At 47.8% G+C, this 25405-nt stretch overlaps 1 protein-coding gene across 1 annotated transcript in view; it reads right to left on the bottom strand.

Annotated features, from left to right (window-relative positions):
• Positions 1–24926, bottom strand: part of ZBTB8OS (zinc finger and BTB domain containing 8 opposite strand) — a 42171-nt gene extending 17245 nt beyond the window's left edge. Inside the window, exons 1-6 of the mRNA XM_078680735.1 lie at positions 24757–24926; positions 7880–7904; positions 7205–7326; positions 7036–7118; positions 4285–4337; positions 4104–4140 (exon numbers count right to left, since the gene is read on the bottom strand). Of these exons, the coding sequence (XP_078536861.1) occupies positions 4104–4140; positions 4285–4337; positions 7036–7118; positions 7205–7326; positions 7880–7904; positions 24757–24838 (402 nt within the window). The 5' untranslated portion in view covers positions 24839–24926. The remainder of the gene's footprint in view (positions 1–4103; positions 4141–4284; positions 4338–7035; positions 7119–7204; positions 7327–7879; positions 7905–24756) is intronic.
• Between the last annotated feature and the right edge of the window lie 479 nt (positions 24927–25405).

A 25405-nucleotide genomic window follows, 5' to 3' on the forward strand; every position in this document is an offset into this window, starting at 1 on the left:
TCTCCATGGCCTAAACTGGCTACTTATCAGACCCATGAGTAATTTGTAACTATGCATCACTGTTCACAAAGTAATGCAGAACGAGAACTGTCCACACGCGCTGCAGAACTGCTTACCTTCGGAGGAGTTTCGAAAGGCTTGGGAAGCTAATACACCTTTCTCCTGGAAGTTCCAATCTTCTAGATGCAATTAATCCTTCAGCATAGAACGCGTTGCCAGCATCCTCGAGGAAATCTGCTCCTTTCCTACCTTTCCGGTAGCAACTCAAGACGCACCTGTTCAAGCAACTTCTGGAACTCTGGTATTTGCTTATTTCCTCCACACCAACCCAAATTTCTCCGTATGTATCCACCACCCTATGATTCTCTAATTTCTGCTTGAACAGAACTCTATTTTATTATATTAGTTTATCTCCCAGATCTCATGTTTTAACACTCAGATTATTTCGATGTAAAAGCACTCTTATAGCTGTTGTTGGAATATATATATATATATATATATATATATATATATATATATATATATATATATACACACACACACATCACAAAAAACTCCGTTTTCTGGGGGCCACCGACTCTGCAGGGCGGGCTCAAGGATTGCAGGAGCGGAGAAGCCTGCTTGTTGAACATTTCACAAGGATAGAGCCCCACTCCGACTTCTGTGCAGACAAGAAACTTTATTGTTCTGAGGCAGCATTATATAACTCACATCCTGACCGGTTTCGGCGTCACCACGCCTTGCTCACAGGTGAGTTCAATTTTTTCCAAGTGGTCACGAGGCCATAGTATTACCTACAAACCCCAGCATGCATCACCATTGTTTCATAATAACGAGGCATTGCATAATTGTTCATATTTGCCAAATAGCGTTTTTTTGCACAATGTCACAGCAAAGTTCCAAATAGTAGTGTGCACGTATTTTTTTGTCCAGCAAGTGCACTGTAATGCTGCCTCTGTCCTCGATAAGGGTCTGCACTGCAGAGCTTCCAAGAGGAGAACACAGCTCCCCTATTCCCTTTCTCCCAAATGCGCAACCAATACCTGTGGCAGTCCTTTGGTTGGTGCGCGAGAGCGTGTCATGCCCCCTCCTTTCAACACATCACAAAAAACTCCGTTTTCTGGGGGCCACCGACTCTGCAGGGCGGGCTCAAGGATTGCAGGAGCGGAGAAGCCTGCTTGTTGAACATTTCACAAGGATAGAGCCCCACTCCGACTTCTGTGCAGACAAGAAACTTTATTGTTCTGAGGCAGCATTATATAACTCACATCCTGACCGGTTTCGGCGTCACCACGCCTTGCTCACAGGTGAGTTCAATTTTTTCCAAGTGGTCACGAGGCCATAGTATTACCTACAAACCCCAGCATGCATCACCATTGCTTCATAATAACGAGGCATTGCATAATTGTTCATATTTGCCAAATAGCGTTTTTTTGCACAATGTCACAGCAAAGTTCCAAATAGTAGTGTGCACGTATTTTTTTGTCCAGCAAGTGCACTGTAATGCTGCCTCTGTCCTCGATAAGGGTCTGCACTGCAGAGCTTCCAAGAGGAGAACACAGCTCCCCTATTCCCTTTCTCCCAAATGCGCAACCAATACCTGTGGCAGTCCTTTGGTTGGTGCGCGAGAGCGTGTCATGCCCCCTCCTTTCAACACATCACAAAAAACTCCGTTTTCAGAAGTCGGAGTGGGGCTCTATCCTTGTGAAATGTTCAACAAGCAGGCTTCTCCGCTCCTGCAATCCTTGAGCCCGCCCTGCAGAGTCGGTGGCCCCCAGAAAACTGAGTTTTTTGCAGATTCAACTAACTACTTTTTAAGGTCCGTCGTTATGTAATTAATATTAATACCAAAGCAGATCAACACAGGTATGGCCCTTTTGGGCACAATGCTATATACTTTGTAGATCGAGAGGGTTGTTGTTTTTATTAGAAAAAAATGCGATTTGCTTATGTTTTGCTCTTATGGAACAGTCCAGAACCAGTAACAGAAAGAAAAAAAATGTTACAATTCTAGGATTCTTTCGTAACATGTTAATTATGCATGCTTCTAATAATCATTTTGAAATTATTTTAAACAATTCTGCATACTTTTAAACTATGTTTTTTGTTGTAGACTTGTTTCAAAAGGGAATCAAAATACCAGGTTTCACTGTGTTTCTAATGTTTTTTTACCAGCCTGGACATAAAAATACAGACAAGGCTGGTACAAAACAAACCAGGTGGCAACCCTATCTGTAAATCCAAGGCCAACTAAATTTTGGTACAGGTGGGAGTGCAAAAAATAATTTGCCACAACAGGGTGCAAAGCCAACCCCTGCACTGAATTTAAGAAGCATGCCAGTTAGTAGTGGGACAGAAAGGAAGGTTGTGTAATCCAGCTGATCTTGGTGAGAAACCCAACATGTTAAACTGCGTACTCATCTAGCAGCAATCAATCTGACCCCGTTGTGGCTCTTCAACATTTTCCACAAGACACATCTCAAGCTAGAAGGGGACCAAGGTAGGACCCTGTGACCCTACGATCACTGAGACACCTTGCCCCACCCTCTTGACCTCTGCCTGGGGACATCATAGGCCAGTCACCGGGTAACCATTTTTCCCAACTCAAAAGTACGCAAACTTTCATTTTCCAACAATATGAAAATCTGTTTCCTGCTGTACTGCAGCTTTGTGGCCAAGCTGGGGGGAGGAGAGTCTATTGGGTGCCACAAAAAAAAGATTGAACAAAGCTGTAAAATGTTCTCCCTGTTCAACCCATCCTTAAATTTGAATGGCCAAGGCACAGGGTAATTTAGGGGAAGTAGAATAACGAACAGCAGTGGTAAATTACAATACAGACCATTTGTGGTGTCCGGAGCTCCTAAATGTCAGTCTCTGGTGCCAGTCTTGAGACCACAAAAACGTATCATGCCGAGTTAGAACTAATGCATTATTGACTATTGAGGTCACAAATACCACCCACGCCAAGACAGCCAGGCGCAGATTTACATATTTGTGATGGTGCAAAGTGATGTAAATCGATGCCAAGTCTTGCAAGGGTAATTACTTTCTGGCGCAAAAAGTATTTTGTGCTGAAATGGTGCCCTTTTCTCAGTGCAAATAGCACTCTTCACCACTTTGCATTAAGGGGGCATTATTTGGGTATTTCTTTGGAAGATCTGTGCAAGCACAATTAGGCTTTGCGTCAAGAACACTTCCTTGAAGCAGCCACCACTGATGAGAAATGCTTTATTTCTGCAAATATTCTATACATTACATGTACGCTGCACTGCAGATCACACATACAAACTGTGGAATGTTTATGAATTTGTCTGGGCATAGTATTTTGTATAGGAAGGGTAGGCCTGTAGTACACCTCTTATGCCAAACAGCACACCCACACCTCTGTACCACTATGCAAAGAATGTGTGTGGCGCTAGGCAGGTTTTACAGTAAGGCACCAGCAGGAGACTAATTAAAAAAAATATATGGCTCAGCCCTCCTTTCTCCCTCCTTGAACAGCTTGAGTTGCTGCGCTACTCAACAAATAAGGAATCTGCCCCTTTATATAATCGTTTTCTAGTTTAATTGACTTTGTTTCTCACATCTTTAAAATATGAGTAGTGCAGGCAAAGGCCCAGAGCAGCAAGCTTTGCTGGGCGGCCCATAGGTTAATAATACAAATATTTGTGGTTAGAACCTGAGAAACAAAGGCTAAAGGCCTGTGGAATTCACTACAGATCTTCATTTAAAAAGTTGTAAGTCGAAAAAGAGAGAGAAAAAAGACCATTTGAAGCAATAACTGTCTGGGCTTTGATTTTTATTATTTACAAAGTTGTGTGTGCTATCTTGTTATCTTGTATCAACATTAATAACACAAAGAAAGAGTTGAGCATTCATACCTCAACTAAAGCTGAAGACTGAAGGAAACTAGAGCCACATCTAACCACTGCATATTTTGTACACAGAATCCTGATACGGTGTTGAGAATATGCATAATGGTATCTCAAAGTGCTAAATACTCCTTTCAACCAATAGGATCACAAGACAAAAATACAAATATGCTGAAGATGGAGAGGCAAAGCATATGCACAAGAAAGATAAGCAAATAAAAAGTCACAAACCTGGGGATGTTTTTCCAAACTAAACTCATCTCCCCACCTACAGGACAAAGTAAATGCAAAGGTTTATAAACCAACGAGCACACCAAATATTAAACATTAGCCAATGGCCATTAACACAAATGACCTTCCTCTATACCTTCAACTACCCCTGCTGCCCCCATGCAACCTCCTACTCACTCACCCAATGGACCGGATCTTGAAAGCCGTTCGATCGACATGCAGCACTTTCACCTCCTGTAAAGAAAAAGCTACATTAGTGGTTAGTTCCAAGAGCCCTCTACACATACTAAAATCTCAACTTACAAAATGATGACAACCTAGAGCTTTAGAAAGAAATAACTGAAATCATGGAACAAGCAATGTAGAGGTATTCTAATAGGATTTTCATCGAGTGTATCGTCTACAGAGGAAAATCTAAAACACTGAAGAAAGTTTTGTGAGAAATTCCATTCAAGAGAATGCCTAAAAATACATCCCCAACATGGCATCAAATCCCAAGCATGATAATGATAATTATTTTTCAAAATACTAACAAACTTCCAACAATTTTAAAAAGAAGGAAACACAGAGGGATTTAGAAAAAAATGAAGCAATATAAAAGAGAAAAACACCGAGTTTGGGGCATTTTTTTACGGACAACCTTACAAAAGATGGATAAGTCTGAGAGACACCTAAAGATGGAGCACTGTTGGCAGACAACAGCTACAGAAAACAAGCATTGGCATAGTCAATAGGTCTTGCCTTTGGGACCTTATAAGTGTTTCGTTTTCCAGCACAATATCCTTGGTGCAACAACATCAAGTGTTGCATGGCTAAACACATATAAGGTCCAAAAGGCGAGACCTATTGGCTATGCCAATGCTTGTTTTGAGTGAGTGGCTCGTGCAGGTATGCCACTGTGAGGTACAGATGCTGCTTTTGCTTTCACAGGAGCCCCTATGACATTACGCCTCTTCAAAATGTATCTTAGGTCTGGTGTAATACGTCTAGCCCCTATTCACGCACCCAATGCATCCTTAAATGTCCCATGTACAGCCGGGGTTGACACTCCTATTACCCCTGCCCTCCAGTGACACTTTACCCGTCACCGGTGCTGGTGGTGGACGTAGTGGTGGTGGTGGTGGATGTGGTGGTGGACATGGTGGGCGTGGTGAAAGTGATGGTGGTGGACGTGATGGTGGTGGACGTGATGGTGATGGATGTGGTGGTGGTGGGCGTGGTGGTGGTGGGCGTGATGGTGGTGGACAAGGTGTTAGTGGTGGATGTGGTGGTGGACGTGGTGGTGGACGTGGTGGTGGTGGACGTGGTGGTGGTGGACGTGGTGGTGGTGGACGTGGTGGTGGTGGACGAGGTGGTGGTGGTGGATGTGGTGGTGGATGTGGATGTGGTGGTGGATGTGGAGGACGTGGTGGTGGATGTGGAGGACGTGGTGGTGGATGTGGTGGTGGTGGTGGATGTGGTGGTGGTGGAGGACGTGGTGGTGGTGGAGGACGTGGTGGTGGTGGAGGACGTGGTGGAGGTGAGGACGTGGTGGAGGTGGAGGACGTGGTGGAGGTGGAGGACGTGGTGGAGGACGTGGTGGAGGTGGAGGACGTGGTGGAGGACGTGGTGGAGGACGTGGTGGAGGACGTGGTGGAGGACGTGGTGGAGGACGTGGTGGAGGTGGAGGACGTGGTGGAGGTGGAGGACGTGGTGGAGGGGGAGGACGTGGCGGTGGTGGAGGACGTGGCGGTGGTGGAGGACGTGGCGATGGTGGAGGACGTGGCGGTGGTGGAGGACGTGGCGGTGGTGGAGGACGTGGCGGTGGTGGAAGACGTGGCGGTGGTGGACGTGGTGGTGGTGGACGTGGTGGTGGTGGACGTGGTGGTGGACGTGGTGGTGGACGTGGTGGTGGACGTGGTGGTGGACGTGGTGATGGACGTGGTGATGGACGTGGTGATGGACGTGGTGATGGACGTGGTGGGGGATGACTATTGAGAAGGAGGGTACTGGCAGAATGCGGAAGGAGGGCACATGGGAGAGCAGAAAGGAGCTGAATATTAGAAACAAACAAACGCTGAACAAAAGAAAAGCGCACGGCTGCCATTGTTCACTATTCGGCTTAGCAAGTGCAGCTGTTGCGTTGGTTTAATAACGGGTGGAAGTGCTTCACGACGTAAACAAGCGGTCTTCACGCGGGAGCGAGCAGCGGACACATGTTTGTAATTAACATGGCTGCTCTGCTGCTCGCTCCCGCATGGTGGATGCCGCCACAAGCACGAGTGCGGGTGCTTGAAAAGTGAAGACCGATGGCTAAAGGCCCTCCTAGAGCAACACATGCGAGACCTAGACAGATGAGAAATGAGGTAACTGGCAGGAAAAGTTAATTTGTGAAGGGGGAACAATCCAGGGGCAGGGAAAGGGTCTAATTTAGTGCACATAACAATTAAAAGTAAAATAGGATGGTGTAGGAGGGAACCAAACACAAATAAAAGGTGGGTATAAGGAGTGAGTTTCCCTCAAATGATGATAAAATGAAAAGAAAATCCAGAGGTGGTACTATGAAAAAAAGAGAAACAAAAAGTAGGAACAGTCAGCGGGTCTCTCCTGAGGAAGGGAATACAAAACAAACAGGCAACAATACAGCAGTTTGTTAATGAGGGGGGTAGGTAAAAAAAGAAAATTAGTGTAAACCTTTAAGAAAAACTAATTTGTAAAGTGCAATTTTGTGATAAAAGGCATATAGTGAATTTGATCCTAATATTCTGTGAATGGAATTGATCTTGGAAATTTCAAGGAATAAAGGGATTCTCATTGGAAGTACTCAAAATTGGTATTCTACTGATTTACTTTCTCAGCAATCATATCCAGCCCTTTACAAGAGTGCATCGCGAGATGAGGGGATGAAATACTCACTATAGCTATAGAAAGATAAAAGGATGGAAGCACATACCCTGGGAATGAAGAACTTATCAGCACTGAATTGATACAGCCACTCATCAAGGAAATTGTAGAGAAGTGACAACATGTCATGACCTGGGAACATAGATACAAGGGGGCATTAGATTAATGAATTGAGGCAACATTGTGTGAAATACTCTGAGTGGGACCAACACACGGACCTTCTACCTCTACCTCCACCGTGTCAATGGGCTCCACTGTGTCAATATCTGTAATGTAACCAAACATGGCCATAGCACACTGCTCAAAGGCCTCTTCCATTGTATCACCCCAAGCGTGTAATCTGCAGAGAGGACATAAAAGAACTTTCAGAGGGTGTATAGCAGTATGGAAAGCTGGGGGAGGAGAAAGGTAGGGATGAAGTGGTGACATTAACCATATAAAGTGGAGAAGACCACCCTTCAGGCTGATAAACGTAGTCGCGGGGCAGTGGACCATGGACCAATTTTCTTATCCAAAATCAGATGTTTAGGCTGAACAAACAAGCAGATTACTGCAAAGAGATCCATTGCACATGATATATTTACAGAAATCTACATACTGCCCTAGATCCACTAGAGGGCACAAGTTCAAACATTACATGTACAGAACGTGGCCAAAGAAGTTATATTCTCTGGTCTAGAAACGAGCTGTCTCTGGAGAGTCCTAGACCATTTATAGACCCATTTGTGTTTGCCATTTGTTCTCAGTGCTCTCGGAAACTACCCCATGTATGTTCTTCTGTTCCCATGTCCCTTCAATATTTTTAAATACTTCCCTTTCTCGGACCCTTGACAAGTAATAGCTATCCCCTTTGCAGCCAACACTGAAGAAGGCCTCTACCACCAGCTACTCACTGCACATCCGCGGTGTGATCCAGATCTGAAAGAATAAACAGATCAAGCATTAATTGAGCACCACATGAATCTGTAATGTAACATTTATGGTTAGAGACTCTGCAGCGTGGGTGTACCATGTTTTATTATTTTGTAAGAACATTTGATTAATTGTGTCCAATATACACCACGCATTTGTTAAATGTGCCCTTTATCATGATTTAAACTGTGCATTATGTCTGTGCACCTAATTTATCTACAGTAAAGCACATTTCTTCTAACAAATATTTAAACCAAAACTTGAGTTAGCCTATCCCGCATAAGTATGCATTTATATCTGCACCAATATTATATTACATCGTTGGTACATGATTAGAGATGATTATATCAAATTCAAAATTAGCTATGTCTGCTTATACCCTCTTTGGTCCTCTCTTAAAAGTCTTTAACACCCCCAAAGTAGGTGTATCTTTACACTGCCTACCGGCGCATAGTGAAAGGCTAATTTCCTACAACAATCACATGACACCAATACTATATTTATCGTTGGTTTGTAGTGTATGAAGCATGCATACTGAAGGCTGGTTCAATGCACGAGGTTACACGACATGGTATTTTATTAACAAGCATTTACAATGCAATGGTCTCGGCATCATTAAAGGTAGAGCTATTGGCATTGCTCATGACATTTCTTTTTTTTTCTTGAAGAGGTGTGGCGCCGCGGCCAGGGCGACTGACGCTGGAATCTGGGGATCACGGTTCGATCCCCGGCTCCGGCGCCAGGTTAGCCCAGCACCATGTGACTCTGGGCAATAGCTCGCTTAATCTTCCCGACGGCCCCCCAGCGCCTAGAGACCCTAACGGGTGATTGTGCGCTTTACAAATGTGGACTTTTAAATGTGGACTTTAAATCATAAATAAATGGCATTGTCATTTACATTGCCAATACACAGCACTCTGCACTCAACAGCACACACTACTCTGTACTCAACAGCACACACTAATCTGCACCTGCACTCACTACTCTGCACACTCACTCTGCATTCTGCACTCACTACTCTGCACTCACTACTCTGCACACTCACTCTGCACTCACTACTCTGCACTCACTACTCTGCACTCACTACTCTGCACTCTGCACACTCACTCTGCACTCACTACTCTGCACTCTGCACACTCACTCTGCATTCTGCGCACTCACTACTCTGCACTCACTACTCTGCACTCACTACTCTGCGCACTCACAACTCTGCGCACTCACAACTCTGCGCACTCACAACTCTGCGCACTCACAACTCTGCGCACTCACAACTCTGCGCACTCACAACTCTGCGCACTCACAACTCTGCGCACTCACAACTCTGCGCACTCACAACTCTGCGCACTCACAACTCTGCGCACTCACAACTCTGCGCACTCACAACTCTGCGCACTCACAACTCTGCGCACTCACAACTCTGCGCACTCACAACTCTGCGCACTCACAACTCTGCGCACTCACAACTCTGCGCACTCACAACTCTGCGCACTCACAACTCTGCACTCACAACTCTGCACTCACAACTCTGCACTCACAACTCTGCACTCACAACTCTGCACACTCACTCTGCACTCACTACTTCACACTCTGCGCACTCTTCTCTCGCACTCACCTTCTGCCTCACAGAGGGATGAAGTGAGCGCCGTTCTACTGGGCAGACCTGGGGTCGGGTGTGAGATTCTATAGCAAAGTGTTTAGAAATGAGGAAACACACGATTTAAAAGCGTAGTTAATAAAATGGGGAATCACATGCAGAGGAGCAGGCAAAATGGCAGTATTATTCACCTGTGCCTGACCTGGTGGGAGAAGAGAGTAAATGTCCTCCTGGGTGATCAGTTGCAGACTTGGTTGGAATGCCCCCGGCCCTCCTGAATGCTCGCTTCCAGGCCTAGCAGCTTTCATCCAGACTCTCACAACATGACCGCGCGGGAGATTCTGTCACACGTGTAGACCAAACCTGCTGCCGCAGCGGGGGCACATTCTTCTCGGACAAGTGGAACAGCTGGCGGTTGGGCAACAGGCACAGCAGTGGCCTTTTATTTCGGTTTTAAACGTCTGAGGGTCTCACAGCAGCAGTCCTGTAACTCCAGAACCGAAAACCTCCTCCCTCGCAAACATCTTTAAGAGATTGCTTCTAATTTAAACCAATCAAAGAGCATAATAAGCAATGCGGCTTGAAGGAGCATTGGTAAAAACGAATAGCTTTTAGGTATATTGTATAGTTAATAACATATGGTTGGGCTATGCCGACATGAGTTAAGAACTCTGCGAGGTCTTGCCTGTGATTTTACGTGATCTCTAAGTTCACATGTATTTACTGATGACGTTTTAAAATGACCGTCCGGGTTAGAAGGAGTATTAATCACAAGCTGAGGATCAACGGGCGCGAAACAGCGTGGTGGGCGCGCACGAGACGCAGCGTGGGCGTGCACATCAGCTGAAGAACGCCGGAGAAGACACCGAGTCTGCCTACTGCCGTGACTGACCCGCTGCGGAGGGAAAGAGCCTGGTGAGTGGGGGTAGAGGGGGGGCAGCAGAGAGGGAGTGGGCAGAGAAGGAGGGTGTGTGTGTGTGTGTGTGTGTGTGTGTGTGTGTGTGTGTGTGTGTGTGTGTACGTGTGTGCGTGCGTGTGTCTGGCGCGTGCCTGCCTGCCTGCCTGTGTGTGTGTGTGTGCGTGTCCACAGACCCTGGTAGGCTCGTGCACCGCTCGGTCTTCCCTTGAGAGCGAACTCGGCGGCAATAGGTCTCGATGCCGAGACCTAATAAACCATGTGTGGAGCTATTTTGTGCCGTGCGTGCATTGGTATTTGTAGAGCACACTTATCATTGGTGTGTCTTTCATAGTGATGAGGTTGTTTGGGGTCTGCATTAGCACAGTAGTGTTTTTTTTTTGTTTTTTTTTTTTAGGAGGTCTTCCTTCTTTGATATCAATCACAAACAAGCATTTGCAATGCAATAGGTCTCCAATTGCGAGATTTTGTGCTTTTGGCATTGTAAATGACAATGCTTTTTATTTATGTGTTTAAAAAACCTGCAATAATAGAAGGCATTGACATTTACAATACCAATAGGTCAAAGTTTCTAAAACGCGAGACCTATTGCATTGCAAATGCTTGTTATATCTGGTGTTGGGCAGGATTTGGTTTCTCAACAGCTGTTCGGAATATGGAGGTCGAGGACTATCGCTCAGGGATGATGGTGGTCCGAGTAGAATTGTAAATTGTGGGCCCGAGTGCTATGTAAATTATCCTGCAGTGAGAAATTGTAATTAGATATATATTCTCTGGTAATTTTTGCAGGATGCAACTGTTAGCTCGTACTGTCTTTGAGATATGCTATAATTTCTGATTATAATAATGTGAAGACAGCTGTTAATCTTTCTTTGGCTCCTATAGAATGCTGAATGTTAAGGCTATACTTTCCTTTGAGGTTATGTTTTGGATAAATAAATGATGTTTCGTGTGATTTGGTGGGGGGGGGGATCCACACTTGAGCCTCCTGGGCCTATGTTTTCACGCACATACTCACTCCCTAAATATGTTGAATGACAAATCCTGTTTTCAGTGCACTTCACAAAAATTAAACTAGTCAGTTTTGCAAAAGTCCTGCCGATACCACGCACTGCCATCATTAATCTTAATGTCTTAATGTCAACGCTGCGGTGCGGCGTGTGGCGAGTTAACTAACACCAGAGCACCCTTCCGCTGGAGGTGAAATGTCAGAAAGGCCTTCGGGCACGATCTTTCTCTGGACAGGGAGACTCCGGACGCCTCGATCCTCCCTTGGCAAGTCTCTCAACGCCAGGGAAGCATGTTATTTATTTCAGTGCTCCATTGTCAATGAGCACAGCCATCAACCACTCCCAGCCTCCACCGCCACAGTGAAAACCGACACCCCTGCCTCTGAAACACTGCAATGGGTGCACACGAGATTTCTTGCTCTTCAGCTGTTCGTTCTCGCGCATGCACACATCTTCCACAGCATCTCACGCGCACACAAACACACACCTCTCTGCATGACAGACACCTCTGCATTACACACACTCACCTCTCTGAACAGCATTACACTCAAGCACACCTCTGCAGAGCCTTACTTATACAGATATACACTCAATCAATCAATCAATCAATCAATCAGAGCATTTGTAAAGCGCACTACTTACCCGTGAGGTGTGGGGAATGCTGCTACTGTTCGAAAAGCCAGGTCTTGAGGTGTCTTCTGAAGGTCAGTAGGTCTTGGGTCTGCCAGGGTGTTCCAAGTCTTGGCGGCGAGATGGGAGAAGGATCTGCCGCCGCCGGTCACTCTTCGGATGCGGGGGACAGTGGCGAGGGCGTGGTCGGCGGAGCGGAGCTGGCGGGTGGGGGTGTAGAAGCTGAGTCGGCTGTTGAGGTATGCTGGTCCGGTGTTGTGGAGTGCTTTGTGTGCGTGCGTGAGGAGCTTGAAGGTTATCCTCTTGTTGACGGAGAGCCAGTGCAGGTTTCTCCGGTGGGGTGCGATGTGGCTGTGGCAGGGGATGTCGAGGATCAGGCGTGCAGAGGCGTTCTGGATGCGTTGGAGCCGTTTCAGGAGTTTGGCCGAGGCTCCTGTGTAAAGGGCAGTTCCGTAGTCCAGTCTGCTGCTGACGAGGGCCTCGGTGACCGACCGACCTTGTTTCGGTGGGGATCCACTTGTAGATCCTGCTGAGCACGCGGAGGGTTTTGAAGCAGGAGGAAGAGATGGCGTTGACCTGCTTCGTCATGGAGAGGGTGGAGTCGAGGATTACCCCTAGGTTGAGTGCGTGGTCGGTGGGCGTTGGAGCTGTTCCTAGTGCGGTCGGCCACCAGGAGTCGTCCCAGGCCGAGGGGGTGGATCAGAGGATGGAGGACCTCCGTCTTGTCCGAGTTCAGCTTTAGTCGTCTGTTTCTCATCCAGTCGGCAACGGCCTTCATTTCTTTGTGGAGGTTTGTTTTGGTAGTGTGGGGGTGGGGGTGCTTGGTGAGGGAGAGGATCAGCTGGGTGTCATCGGCGTAAGAGATTATGTTGAGGTCGTGAAGTCGGGCGACGTGGGCGAGCGGTGCCATGTAGAAGTTGAACAGCGTTGGGCTGAGGGAGGAGCCCTGGGGTACGTTACAGATGATCTCGGTGGCTTCGGTGCGGAAGGGGGGAGGCGGACGCTCTGTGTTCTGCCGGTGACTAAGGAGGTGGTCCAATCCAGGGCCTTCTCTTGGATCCCGGCGCCGTGGAGGAGTGTTCCTAGTGTGCGGTGGCAGACCGTGTCGAAGGCGGCTGACAGGTCCAGGAGGATGAGGGCCGTGGTTTCTCTGGTCTAGCAGGGTCCTGATGTCGTCGGTGGCGGCGATGAGGGCAGTTTCGGTGCTGTGGTTGCTGCAGAACCCGGAGTGGGATGGGATCAGGATGCTGTTCTCCTTGAGGAATCTGGTCAGTTGTTTGTTGATGGCCTTCTCGATGACCTTTGCCGGAACAGGAGCAGGGAGATGGGTCAGAAGTTCTAGGAGGTCCTTGGGTTCTGCCTTGGGCTTCTTGAGTAAGGCGTTGATCTTGGCGTGCTTCAAGCTATCCGGGAAGGTTGCTGGCTCAAAGGAGAGGTTGATGGCTTTCCGGAGGTGGGGTGCGATGGTGGTGCTGGCTTTGTTGAAGATGTGGTGTGGGCAAGGGTCTAACGGGGATCGGAGTGGATGGTGTTCATGATCTTGATGGTGTCGTAGTCGATGTTGGTCCAGGAGAGCAGGCGGTTGGTGGTCGTGGGGGCGGGGGTCTTGGTGGTTGCCGGGGGCGGTCGAGGCGTTGAAGCGGTCATGGATGTCTGCGATCTTGCGGTGGAAGAAGGTGGCCAGCGAGCCGCACAGGTCCTGCGAAGGTGGGATGTCGTTGGGGTTGGAGCAGGGGTCGGGGAGCTCCTTCATGATGTTGAAGAGCTCTTTGCTGTTGTGTGCGTTGTTGTCTAGGTGGTCTTTGAAGGAGGCCCTTTTGGTGGATCTGATGAGGTGGTGGTGTCTGAGAGTGGAGTTCTTGTAGGTTGCGTAGCTTTCTGGTGTTCGTTCTCTAGCTTTCGGCAGGTTTGCTTGGAGGTCTTCAGTGAACCAGCTGGCTTTCTTTTTGGTGTGGCTGTTAGAGGGTTTCTTGAGCGGGGCAAGGGTGTTGGCGCAGTCATCGATCCACTGTCTAAAGTTGCGGGCGGCGGGGTCGGTCGGGTCTACGAGTGGGCTTGGGCGAGGGTGGTGGTTAGCTGGTCTTCGGTGACTTTGCTCTAGCAGCGGCTAGGCATCTGTTGGGTGCGGTGGTGCATGGTGGGTTTCCGGGAGGTGAAGTGGATGCAGCGGTGATCGGTCCAGTGGAGTTCAGTGGTGTGGTTGAAGGAGACTTGGGAGCTTGCGGAGAAGATGGGGTCAAGCGTGTGGCAGGCGGAGTGGAGTGGGTGGGTGTTGTGATGAGTTGTCTGAGTCCGAGGTTGTCAATCAGGGTGGAGGAGTTGGAGTCGTTGTTGTTCTCGGGGTGCAAGTTCAGGTCCCCAAGGAGGATGTAGTCCGTGGAGGGGAGGGCGTGTGTGCTGAAAAAGTCAGAAAGGGAGTCGCTGAACTGTGGTCAGGGTCCGGGGGTTGTGTTGGGGTCGGGGTGGATTTGGAAGTGAAGGTGTTCGGCGGTGCTGAGGGTGTCGTCGGTGTTTGTTGAGACTTTGAGAGTTGGCGCGGTCCTTGTGGATGATCTTGTAGCCTTCTGGGGTGGCTATGGCGAAGTTGGGTGCCGAGGAGGGGTTCAGCCAGGTCTCCGCCAGGAAGGCGACATCTGAGGTGTTGGAGTCGAGTAGGTCCCAGAGTTCAACGGCGTGTTTGCGGGTGGAGCGGGTGTTGAGGAGGGTGCATCTGAGGTAGTTGGGTTCTTTGGTGGGTGAGTTGGCAGGCTGGATGCTGGTGAAGTTGCAGTTCCTGCAGGAAAAGGGTCCTTCGGGGCGGCGAGGCAGCAGGTGCGTGATCGTCCGGCGTTGAGGGCGCTGGAGTCGTAGCGGAGACGGGAGTCTCGGCGTTTGCGAGGGTCAGGGGTTCTGGCGCTGGGCGTTGTCCAGGCACACTCGGGCTTGCCTTAGGCGCCCCAGCGGTGCACCCACTGCGCGGCCTCCATATGAGGGGAGGTGGGAGGGAGGAGCAGCAGGGAGGCTGGAGCGGGGTGGTGAATGGGCGAGCAGGGGGTCGGGCCGCAGGGACGCAGCAGCGGGAAGAACGGGTGGAGTACAGCGGGGGGAAAACAAAAGGCAAAAACAGGGCTAAGAAAAAAATAGCAGGGAGGAAACAATGAGATAAGGCAGGAGGGAAAAAGGATTTAAGGCAGTGAGAGGCACACAACAGAAATCAATACAGCAGCGGTAAAATAAGACAATGCCAACCAAGCAGTGCAGCAGCGTGGGGAGCGACCTGCCTGAGAGCAGGGTCAAGGGTCACTCCTCTCACCGCTGCGCGGCCTCCATGTGAGGGGAGGTGGGAGGGAGGAGCAGCTGGGAGCGGGGCGGCAAATGGCCCAACAGGGGCGGGGCCGCAGGGACGCAGCGGCTGGAAAAACGGGTGGAGTACGGCATGGGAAACAAAAGGCAAAAACAGGGCAAAGAAAAAATGGCAGGGGGGAAAACAAGGAGATAAGGCAGAAGGGAAAAAGGATTTAAGGCAGTGAGAGAAACAACAGAAATCAATACAGCAGCGGTAAAATAAGACAATGCCAACCAAGCAGTGCAGCAGCGTGTGTCGCGACCTGCCTGAGAGCAGGGTCAGGGGGCTCTCCCCACGAGCGACCCTTGAGCACACACCTCTGCACAGCATTACTACTTACACCTGTGTTACACACACACATTCAGATATCTTTGCATTTCACAGCACATGCCGCCGCATACACAAACACATAAAGTTATACACGGCGTTCCACAGCCCCTCTGAACCCTCTAAACATGGAATTATTGAAGCACACCTCTAGGCACGGATTCTCAGAAACACACACCTCGCTCTGTTAGTCATTTGCTCCCCCACCGCCGCAACACAAAACTTCAGACTGCAAGCCGAGTTTAGAATATTTTCCAGATGAACACATAAAAAAAGAAACTTCAATGGAGTGAAGCAGTATGTGGCTGAGAACTGGATTTCTTTTCTCACTCGGTACAGGTTTGACTAACAGAAATGTGCAGGTTGCTGTATCTTTTTGTTCTTTCAGTGTTTAAAGCCGTGATGTCCTTCGATGCGGGACGTGGCAATCCTCCCCCTGCCACAACTGTGGCCTGGGGGAGGGGGTGAACTGCAGAAAGCAGGCAAACTCTGCTCTTTGGTGCCTGCGTGCCGAGAGGGGGTGGGGGCTAGGTGTGCAGCGCATATCCCCAGACACTGCGATGCACCTCCCCTTAGGTCGGAGGCTGAGCTGTTGCCTTTTGCTCTCCAGATGTCAGAGAAGGGGGCATTGCAGAAAGGAGGGGTTGGGGTAAGAGAGAAGCTACAGGAACACTGCCAAGACTCTGAAGGAAAAACTGGCTTGCACAACCCTGCACGATCCAGATGTTACATGCAGCGTGATGCATAAGCAAAGGTTATTTCAATATCTTTTTAGGTAAAAGGAGGCTAGTTTTTGTGGGGAAAAAACATTTATACCAAAATTCCCTTAAATCAGAGCGCTAAAACAGCATTTATTTCAATGTAAAAATTTTTTTTTTTTTAAATTCAATATTTTGCATGTCGAGACAACCTGCACAGCCAATATATCATAAAAGTTGCCCTACAACTTGAGTGCTTGTGCAAACTTGCAGTTCCGAGTGCCTCTCCTCCCCACCCCCATAAGTGCTCATAACGCCGCCCATGACACGGGAACCGAAACACGCAGCTTGCTGTATATTCCTCCTCACACAATTCCTTCCAGCGCAAGAGCTAGTGTGAGTTTCCAAGTGTCCTCCTGTAGCCCGGCCCTGGAAGTTGAGCGTGCTCCCCACTCAGTGGCAGCCGCGCGTCTTCACCCCGGTTCCCTGCAGCCGAGCACCCAACCCGCAAGTGCGCCCCTGCACGGCCGGGACCTGTGCTGCTCCTCACCCCGAGCCTGCCGTGCAGCAGCAGCATAACTGCATGCTCCGAGTCACGAGTCAGCGAGTGCGGGAGGAGGCCCTTGCTGCATGCGGGATAAGGATTAGACAATCCGGACCCAAGGGCTGTTGCTGCTTGTGCAGTCGCAGTGTTAGACTGAAACCAGCTCTCCCACTCCACGGCGCTGGGTGTGTTTTGTGACCCGCGCGCCGTCCTCCTTCCTGCAGCAGCGGTATAATTACACAGTTTTTTCAAATAAGTTAAAAAAAAGATTGTAAAATGTAAAAGACAAGCGCGGTACCGCAAAGGCAGCTGCGTGTTTATATTTGCATTGTGCTTTCGCTTTAAGTGCCCACACAGGAACTGCCCATGGGGATGCCCCGCAGAGGAATCTGCACACCACCTCTTCTGGGCCTGCCCCTTTGCCCAGAGACTAAGGGCTGCCTTACGACAAGAACTGCTAGCCCATATCCCCTACGAGAACATTACTGAACAGTCCATGATGTACGGGCTGTTTCCAGGAACACACACAGAGGAAGCTATCCAGGGGTGCTGGAGGCTTCTCTGCTGTATTAAAGACATTCTCCTGTTTGCCAGGACCCGCCTGGTGACCAATGGAGAGGTGGTGAAAACGCGCCCGGAGGCGCTTTAAAACAGCGTGCTGCCTCTGGTCGAGCGGGTTGCTCTTGGGAAACTGCCGGCACGAACCTTGGTGTACTATTAAGGTGTACGGGCTCTTACCTGCTGCCACCTGCCCTGCTGATGCTTCCCCCGCCGCCTGCGCCGCTGGACATCGGGCGCGGCAGCAGAGTGGGAGAGGCTGTAAACTACAAGCCCCAGCAGCCCTCACTAACTCCACGCCCACAAACGCGCCCGGAGGCGCTTTAAAACAGCGTGCTGCCTCCCGCCTCGCGGGACGCAATGGGCGGGTCGTCTGTGGCCGTCCGGGGCCGAGGGAGGCCGGGCCGGGCCACCCCTCTTACATTCATGGTTGCCCAGTAACAGAGACACCAACAAGTAAGGTGTGAGGCATTGTACGACATTAATATACCAGGGCAACCGTTTCGATACACTTGGGTTAAGAGTCCTGTTAATCTACGTTTTGGTGTATTCTATTGTATTGTTATGGCTAAAGCTAACCCTAAAGTGTGTCCTGGGGTTGGTGCTGTCGGGACTTTAGATGCCTTCCTCAAACGGGCCGAATCTGCTGTGGCCAAGGAAATTGAACTTGTAGAAAGGAGGTGGTCCCTGGACCCATCTTGTCACATTGTTCTCCCTATCCTAATGCCAGAGTTGTTGGATTGTCCTATTGATTCATCTGGTCCCACAAATCTCCTGCAGGTTACCAACGGGTCAGTTCTAGATGGCAGTTTGTCTATCAGTTTGGTTCCTTCTCCTGTTATTACCTCCCTCACCCCCGGTAACACGCACTAGGCAACATCGGGCTATGCCAGCGAGTAATGCTAAAACCATAATGGGTAAAAGAAAGGCTAACAATGCTCCTAAAGGAAGCCGGCAACAAGCTAAACAACCTAGGAATATAAGTTCCTCATCTGGGCTGGGTGGTCAGCAAGATAATGTTCTACCCACGGCCACTGAAGGCAGAGTGCCGGGTAGAAATGAGCAGACTGTGCAAGAAGTAGTGGCTAATAAGGGATGTAATATGTCTGAGTTTATTAGGCTCATGGACGAACGGCTTAGGTCCTTTATTTCACCATTAATGGCCAAACTTGAGCTAATAGACGGAAGATTAAGTGTCATCGAAAAACACTTCCCAGTCAACAAAAGTCCAACACTTGGGAACGATCCACCTGTAGCTCATCCTTTGAGTACAATTACAACTAGAGTAAATGATTTGGTGGACTCTATGATGATCCCTCTGCCTCAAGTTACAACCCAAGCAGTAGCACCTACTACGTTATCTCCTGCTCTAGGAACTCCACTGACACAGCCCTCCAAAAAAGAATTCTCATTGCACCTCCCCCTAGAGGCATGCCCATACTCAGTAATTCTGGCAAATGTTCCGAAAACCCAGGATGGTCTTGAAGAACATTGGACCACACTAAAGAATAAAGCCCTTCATTTTCTGACCACCAAACCTGTGCTGGGTGAACACTTGCATAATAACTTTAAAATGGTGAGAAGGGTACCATGGGTGGGCAAGTCTAAGAAAAGTATGGAGGGTGACTGTGTCGTGGTGAGTTTTGGCTCCCCCAGATTGGTGGATGATATCTTGAGGCAGGCAGGATCAGCCAGAATTCACCATGACTATGTAAATGTAGTCCCATTGAGGTTTTTCGACCCCCTCCCCTCCCCCCCCCCCCTCCCCACCCACAACACTGGAATTTTTGGTAAGGGACATCCCAGTCCTCATGTAGCTCCCGATATTGACCCAGTCACATTAAGTAACAGATATGAGGCCCTGAGCTCACTGGATACTAATGACTGACTCGAGGATGATAACACTAGGGCTCAGGGAAGGGTGTGTCCAGTTGATGTGGATAGAGTGTATTTACCAGTGGAAACAGGGTTGCAGAGTCCAGCAGCACAGCTAATAACCCCCATTGGGGGCAGGGGCCCTGATATAATAGAGACAAGGAACAGAACTACTGAACAACCCATAGGGGATAGAGGGTCGGACCCAGGGTATGCCGGAACCTCTGATGGGAAATGGATTATTAGTGGAACAGGGGAAGCAGCGGAAATAGTAAGAGGTATCTCTTGGAATAGAGCTGGCCTGGCATCCCAATTTAACAATTTTGAGTGGCGTCAATATATCAGCAGGTACCATATAATCAGCCTCCAGGAGACATGGGTGGTTGACAATAGCCCCTTTCACATCCAGGGGTACAAATGTTTTTTTTGTCCAGGCACTGAAATCACGATCAGGTAGAGCTATGGGAGGACTGTCTATATATGTAGATTTCAACCTCCAGGGCACATGGTCCAATATGGACTGGTGCTCGCATGCTTTACAGGCAGTACGGTTTAGGGGCAAAGGATTAAGGTTGACCATGTTTAATGTTTACAATAATGGGGCTAGTGGAGATTATAACACATTTATAAGGGAACTGGATGATAGATTGAGCCAAGAATCCACAGCTAGGGAAGGGGCTTATGCCCCTACTATACTAATTATGGGAGATTTTAATTGCCACCTATGTCCGGCTTTAGTTCCTATAGACACGGAATGGTCACATTGCCCCGTGGAGGTCGGGCCGCATTTTGACCACACACCAGAAGGTATCGCTTTTAGTAAACTCCTACATAACCATGATATAGAGCACACCATTAATATGATGGTTGTGGAGAGAGACGGTAGTTTACCCCCGACATTCAAGGACAGAGGGTGTTCCTCATTTATTGACTACATCCTAGCTTCTAGAGCCTTAAAAAACAGAATTTCCAGTGTAGGGATAGAATGGAGCTCTTTCAGTGATCACAATCCTTTAGTACTGGAGTTCTCCTACTTGGCTCGGCCCAGGTGTAAACAGCCGGGTACAACTATTGAGAAGGTAACGGACCAGGGTAGACGGCTGAGGTGGTCTTAAATAGACGGGGAAACCTTCTACAAATCCTTGATGGATACTGGGAAATCCGCTGTTGAGGACTGTTTAGATATGTCAGTAGTAGGTTCTGCGTTACTCTCAGCATTTGGGCAGATCGCTAGCCTGATAGACGGGTTGCTAAAAACAAGGGCGCCTATGAGGAACAACTGTCAACCAAGATGGTTTGACAGTGATTGTTCCCACGCTCTAAGGGAGCTTAAAAGTAGCCTCAAAACTAGGCCTAGGAATACCCAACAAGTAGCAATGTGCAGACAAAAATATAAGAGCGAGACCAAGAGGAGGAAACTAGTCCTACAGGGGGAAGCATGGGCAGACTTAAGAGAGGCAGGAGAAAAAAGGGACTTGTCTGAATTCTGGAGAATTATTAACAGACCAAGCTTCCAGGATGACAATGCCTCCGAAATAGGGAAAAATATTTTGCCTGAACAGTGGGTCACACATTTTATGGGGCTGTACAGCCACGAAGCAGGAATGATTGAAGAGAAGGCAGGGACGGTACAGCAGGGTCAGCCTGTAGTTTTTTCCATTAAGGAAATTACTGCAGGAATTGAGGGTCTGTCAAAAAATAAAGCCCTTGGCCCAGATGGGATCCCGCCTGATTTGTTTCTGAGCCGTGTGGAGCTGTGGGCCCTATTATGACTAGAATCATAAATGCAGCTATTAGTTGTGGATTGCTGTCTTCATGGTCAACGGCCATAATCGTCCCTATTTTTAAAAAGGGCAATAGGGACAACCCCCAGTGCTATCGCCCAATTTCACTGATTGACGTGTCTGCGAAACTTTTGGGTCGAGGAATCCTTAATCGTATGGCTGAGTGGACTGAGGAAAATAACATCATCTCGGACACTCAGTACGGCTTTAGGATAGGGAGGTCTACTAGCGACCAATGCCTGAACCTCTACATGCTGACTGCCAAATACACCAAGGCCAGCAACGAAGTTATCTATATGGGGTTCATGGATTTGGCAGCCGCCTTTGACCACGTGAATAGGCATAAGCTCTGGGCTAAGTTGACCCTTATGGGGATTGATGTTGGCCTGATTAACATCTTAACCCCTTCAGCGCTGATGATAAAGCCAGCTCGTCATGGGCGTTACCTCCGCTACGCGGATGACGAGCTGGCTTTGTCACAAACCGCGCATTTTTCAAATTCCAGCGCACAGCGGGAAAACGCGGTAGCGGTTAAGGGAGCTTCATAGTGACACCTCAGCAAAAGTACGGTATAACAAGGAGGGTGGGTTGACAGAATCATTCCCATGTAGGAGCGGGGTACGTAAAGGCTGTATTCTCGCCCCTTTTTTATTCTCTCTTTATATAAATGGTTTAGAGCAGTTCTTGTTAAATCTGAAAACAGATTGTCCAAGAGTAGGGTCTCGTTACATCCCTGTTTTACTTTACGCGGATGACGCGGTCCTGCTTGCGCGTACGCCAAAGAGTCTACAAATTTTAATTGACGAATTTGTTAAATTTATGGAATCTTTAGAACGGTCCGTCAACCTGGGCAAGTCTTATGTGCTCTTGGCAGGCAATAAACCTTGCACCAAATCCACTTTCAGGATAGGAAGCCATAAAATAGAAAGGGTTAAAACATTCTCTTACCTAGGCTTACTATTTGATGGGTCTTTACAATTTAATTCCCTGGTGGAGGAGCGTAGTTGTAAAATGATTGCCACTAATGGTGCTACTGCAAGCTACGGGCGGAGGGTAGGCAGATGGTGTCCTGAACAGGTGATGAACCTTTATGGCTCGATGTGCTGCTCCAGAGTCATCTATGGGGCAGAGGTATGGGGCTTTGCTAACATTACGCAGCTTCAGCGGGAAGAAAATAAATATTTACGATCTATTTTGAAAATCCCACAAAGTACCCCTGCTGTTATAGCACACAGGGAATTAGGGAGGCCATACCTTGAAGATTTGGTGAAGCTCAGACCCATCTTTGCCTGGCTGCAAATTTGGACAAATCCTGAGGCGTCCTTAAGTAGGGAAATTCTAAGTGATTGCCTAGGAAGGGATAAATACATGAGCATTCCTTGGCTTAATTATGTAAAGGCCACCCTAGAAACTCTGGGCTATAAGAATCTCTTTGTCGATCCGGTAACAATTGTACCCCAGGACAAAGTGATCGTAAAGAGAGCCTTTTTAGCCCAGAAAACAAAACATAGAGCAGAGGTTGAAGGGTCTAAAAAAACTGTGAGTGCCCATAGTCTGGTCAAAAGCAATGAGGAAATGGAGCCATACTTATACCTCATGTACAATGCCCAGGATAGGTTTTTAATGTGTCGTTTTAGGCTCAATTTATTACCTTATTTATTAGCGTCCCCGTCAGGGTTTTTAACTACAATTGAGCAGAAGGGATCCTGCGGCTGCGACAATAGGTCTCCGCAGGATTCCCTTCATTTTGTACTACTGTGTTCTTTTTATTCAATGCCTAGGTGTAGATTCTTGGTAGATATTTTAAAACAAGCTAATTTGAAATTTGCTAGAGCTGCTATAATTTATTTACAACAAGCGACTGACCCTTTTACATTATGTTGTATTATGAACTTCATTAAAGTGGCGGTCAGACTGAGGGTAACTAGAGGGGGGGACTGATTGATAAGACCTCCAATGTATTTATATTGTTTTCTCCCTCTTTTTAAAAATTAGAATGTATTACAAATTGGGTTCTGATAATGATTTAATGAGATTTTAACTATCTGTATATATATGTGCTTTTATGGTGATTTTTAATCATCGAATAAAGAACTCTTGAACTTGAACTACTTCTTCACAAGTGTCACCAGTGAGCCATCCGTCAGTTTCTGCTTCAACTTCAATTTGTGAGTCACACAAGTCTTCTCGCAACTGTTCTATTCCTGTGAGATTCAAAGATTACTATTTGTCTTAAAAAACTTGTTCTTTTTAATGTTTTCGTTTCTTTTAAAGGAAGAGAGATGATGTAATGTGCTTTGTTTAACATGTGAGTTATTGAAGTATTATTTCTATTTCCATTATTACGTAATTTAGAACCCGGTATCGAACCTAGGTTCCTCGTGAAAGATAAGTTGTAAAGAGTGTATCTTCAAACATGTTTATGTTTGAAGATGCATCTCTCGTGCTTGCATTTCTCCTGTTGGCTCAGATGCAGACATTTAGTCATACAGCAGTTGAGTCTTCAGAGAACAGCAGCACTCCCGTGAAATGCTGGATATTGGATTTGAAGATTAAAGATTACTACTTGGTCAAGATTGAAGATTACTTGGTCAAGCTTCTTTCTTCTGTCACTAATATACTTTGAAATCCAATACTTTACAGGCAGGCAGCCAGAATTGTATAGTTGTGAAACTTAAATATGCATGGCTTCAACATAAGTAACACAGGCAAGATCAACAGGAAGATTGGGGCACTATGAGAACTAGGTTCAGGAAGGCAATATTGTTTGAATAAGGGGGTCAGGGAAATAGGGAGAATATAGGGTATTCCATTGATGACGTTTTGTACTTTAAAATAGCATGATTTATATCTTTATTTTTCTGGTTTCTGTCAGCCTCATCTATTAATTCATGAATTCCGCAGTCCGTACTATTCCAGCAGATCTGCGCCCAAGGCGGACTTCTTTCTGTAATCTATATACAAGTAGAACCATCTCATTTATATTAAAATGCACTTCTTTAATGTGAAAATAATTGTACTTGTACAGATGGGCACTACACTATGTGGGGGAAAGTATCGGCAGTCGGCAAAAGGAGCAAACAGGTACTCTAGGTAGTGAGTACCTGTAATTCCATATTAGAATTTAAAGCACTGGGTGTCCTAGTCCTACACATTCTTTCACAGACTCACAAGACGGCTCAGGAGAGCTCAGTCCAGTCGTGCCCGTAGATATTAAAAAGAGACTACACTGACCATATCCTGGAGGTATCCTAACCACCCTACTCAGCCGCGCTAAACCACACACGTCATGTTCATTTTAAGCAAAGACAGCAACGTCCAAAGGTAAAAAAACACAGATAAACGTAAATCCCGGATTTCCACGCCTCGCTGAGGCGACAGCGGCTGTCCGCATCTATGTCTTCTATCTCTGAACCTGCCTCCCACATTTTGCATCAAGGTTTCGTGCCATCGAAGTGAATTCCCACTACTTTCGACTGGTCGCCCAGATCCTCCAACCATTCTCCAACTACACTGAAACCCCTTCACGCCTTCCTAAAGGATATCGGTTTCCTCCATAAACTCGTACCCCCACAACAGCCGCCTCCTCCCACTCACACTCGTGTTTCTTCGTCACGGGTGGGTACTTGGCCTTCACCACCTTCTGATCCTCGCTCAGGTTGTAGTACCGCTCATCCATGGCTCCACACCTCGTTGCCGGCTTCGCTTCCGCCTTCCGGTCGCTATGGCAGCCTCCACGCCTGCCTCATACCCAGTCACGTGACAGAACTACCGGAAGTTCGACACAGTCCTCTACGAGACTTTTAGACGTGGACGCTCCCTTAATTTATGTTACGAAACTGTATCTGTTGGGTGACGAGACGTCTCGGGTGTTCAGGTGTTGTGTCATATATAGTACGCTACGCCATAGAATCTTATCGAGGACCGGCCTTTAGCGTGGGCGAGCTGGAGCCACGCACAGGGCGCCGATCTTCAGAGGAGCAGCCTGCAGCAATGTCTGCCCTGGCCTCAAAGAAAACCGTGTTGGCTGCCAAGAAAAGTGTGTTAAACACTCACACTGGCAACTATTCCCACATGTTGTCTCTTTATAGTCTCATCTTGTTTCTCACATTCCCTAGGCTGCACTAGTTCCAGGAGGCAGCTGTCTTCACTTCAAGAAGTTCCAGTGCGTGGCGATTGGAAAGAGAATTAAAGAAGGTAGAGTATCTGGTAAATGGTGAAGGCACAGGAGGGGTGTACTACAGCT

The sequence above is a fragment of the Lissotriton helveticus genome, chromosome 3_1 (assembly GCF_964261635.1).
Source record: "Lissotriton helveticus chromosome 3_1, aLisHel1.1, whole genome shotgun sequence".
Classification (NCBI taxonomy): Eukaryota; Metazoa; Chordata; class Amphibia; order Caudata; family Salamandridae; genus Lissotriton; species Lissotriton helveticus.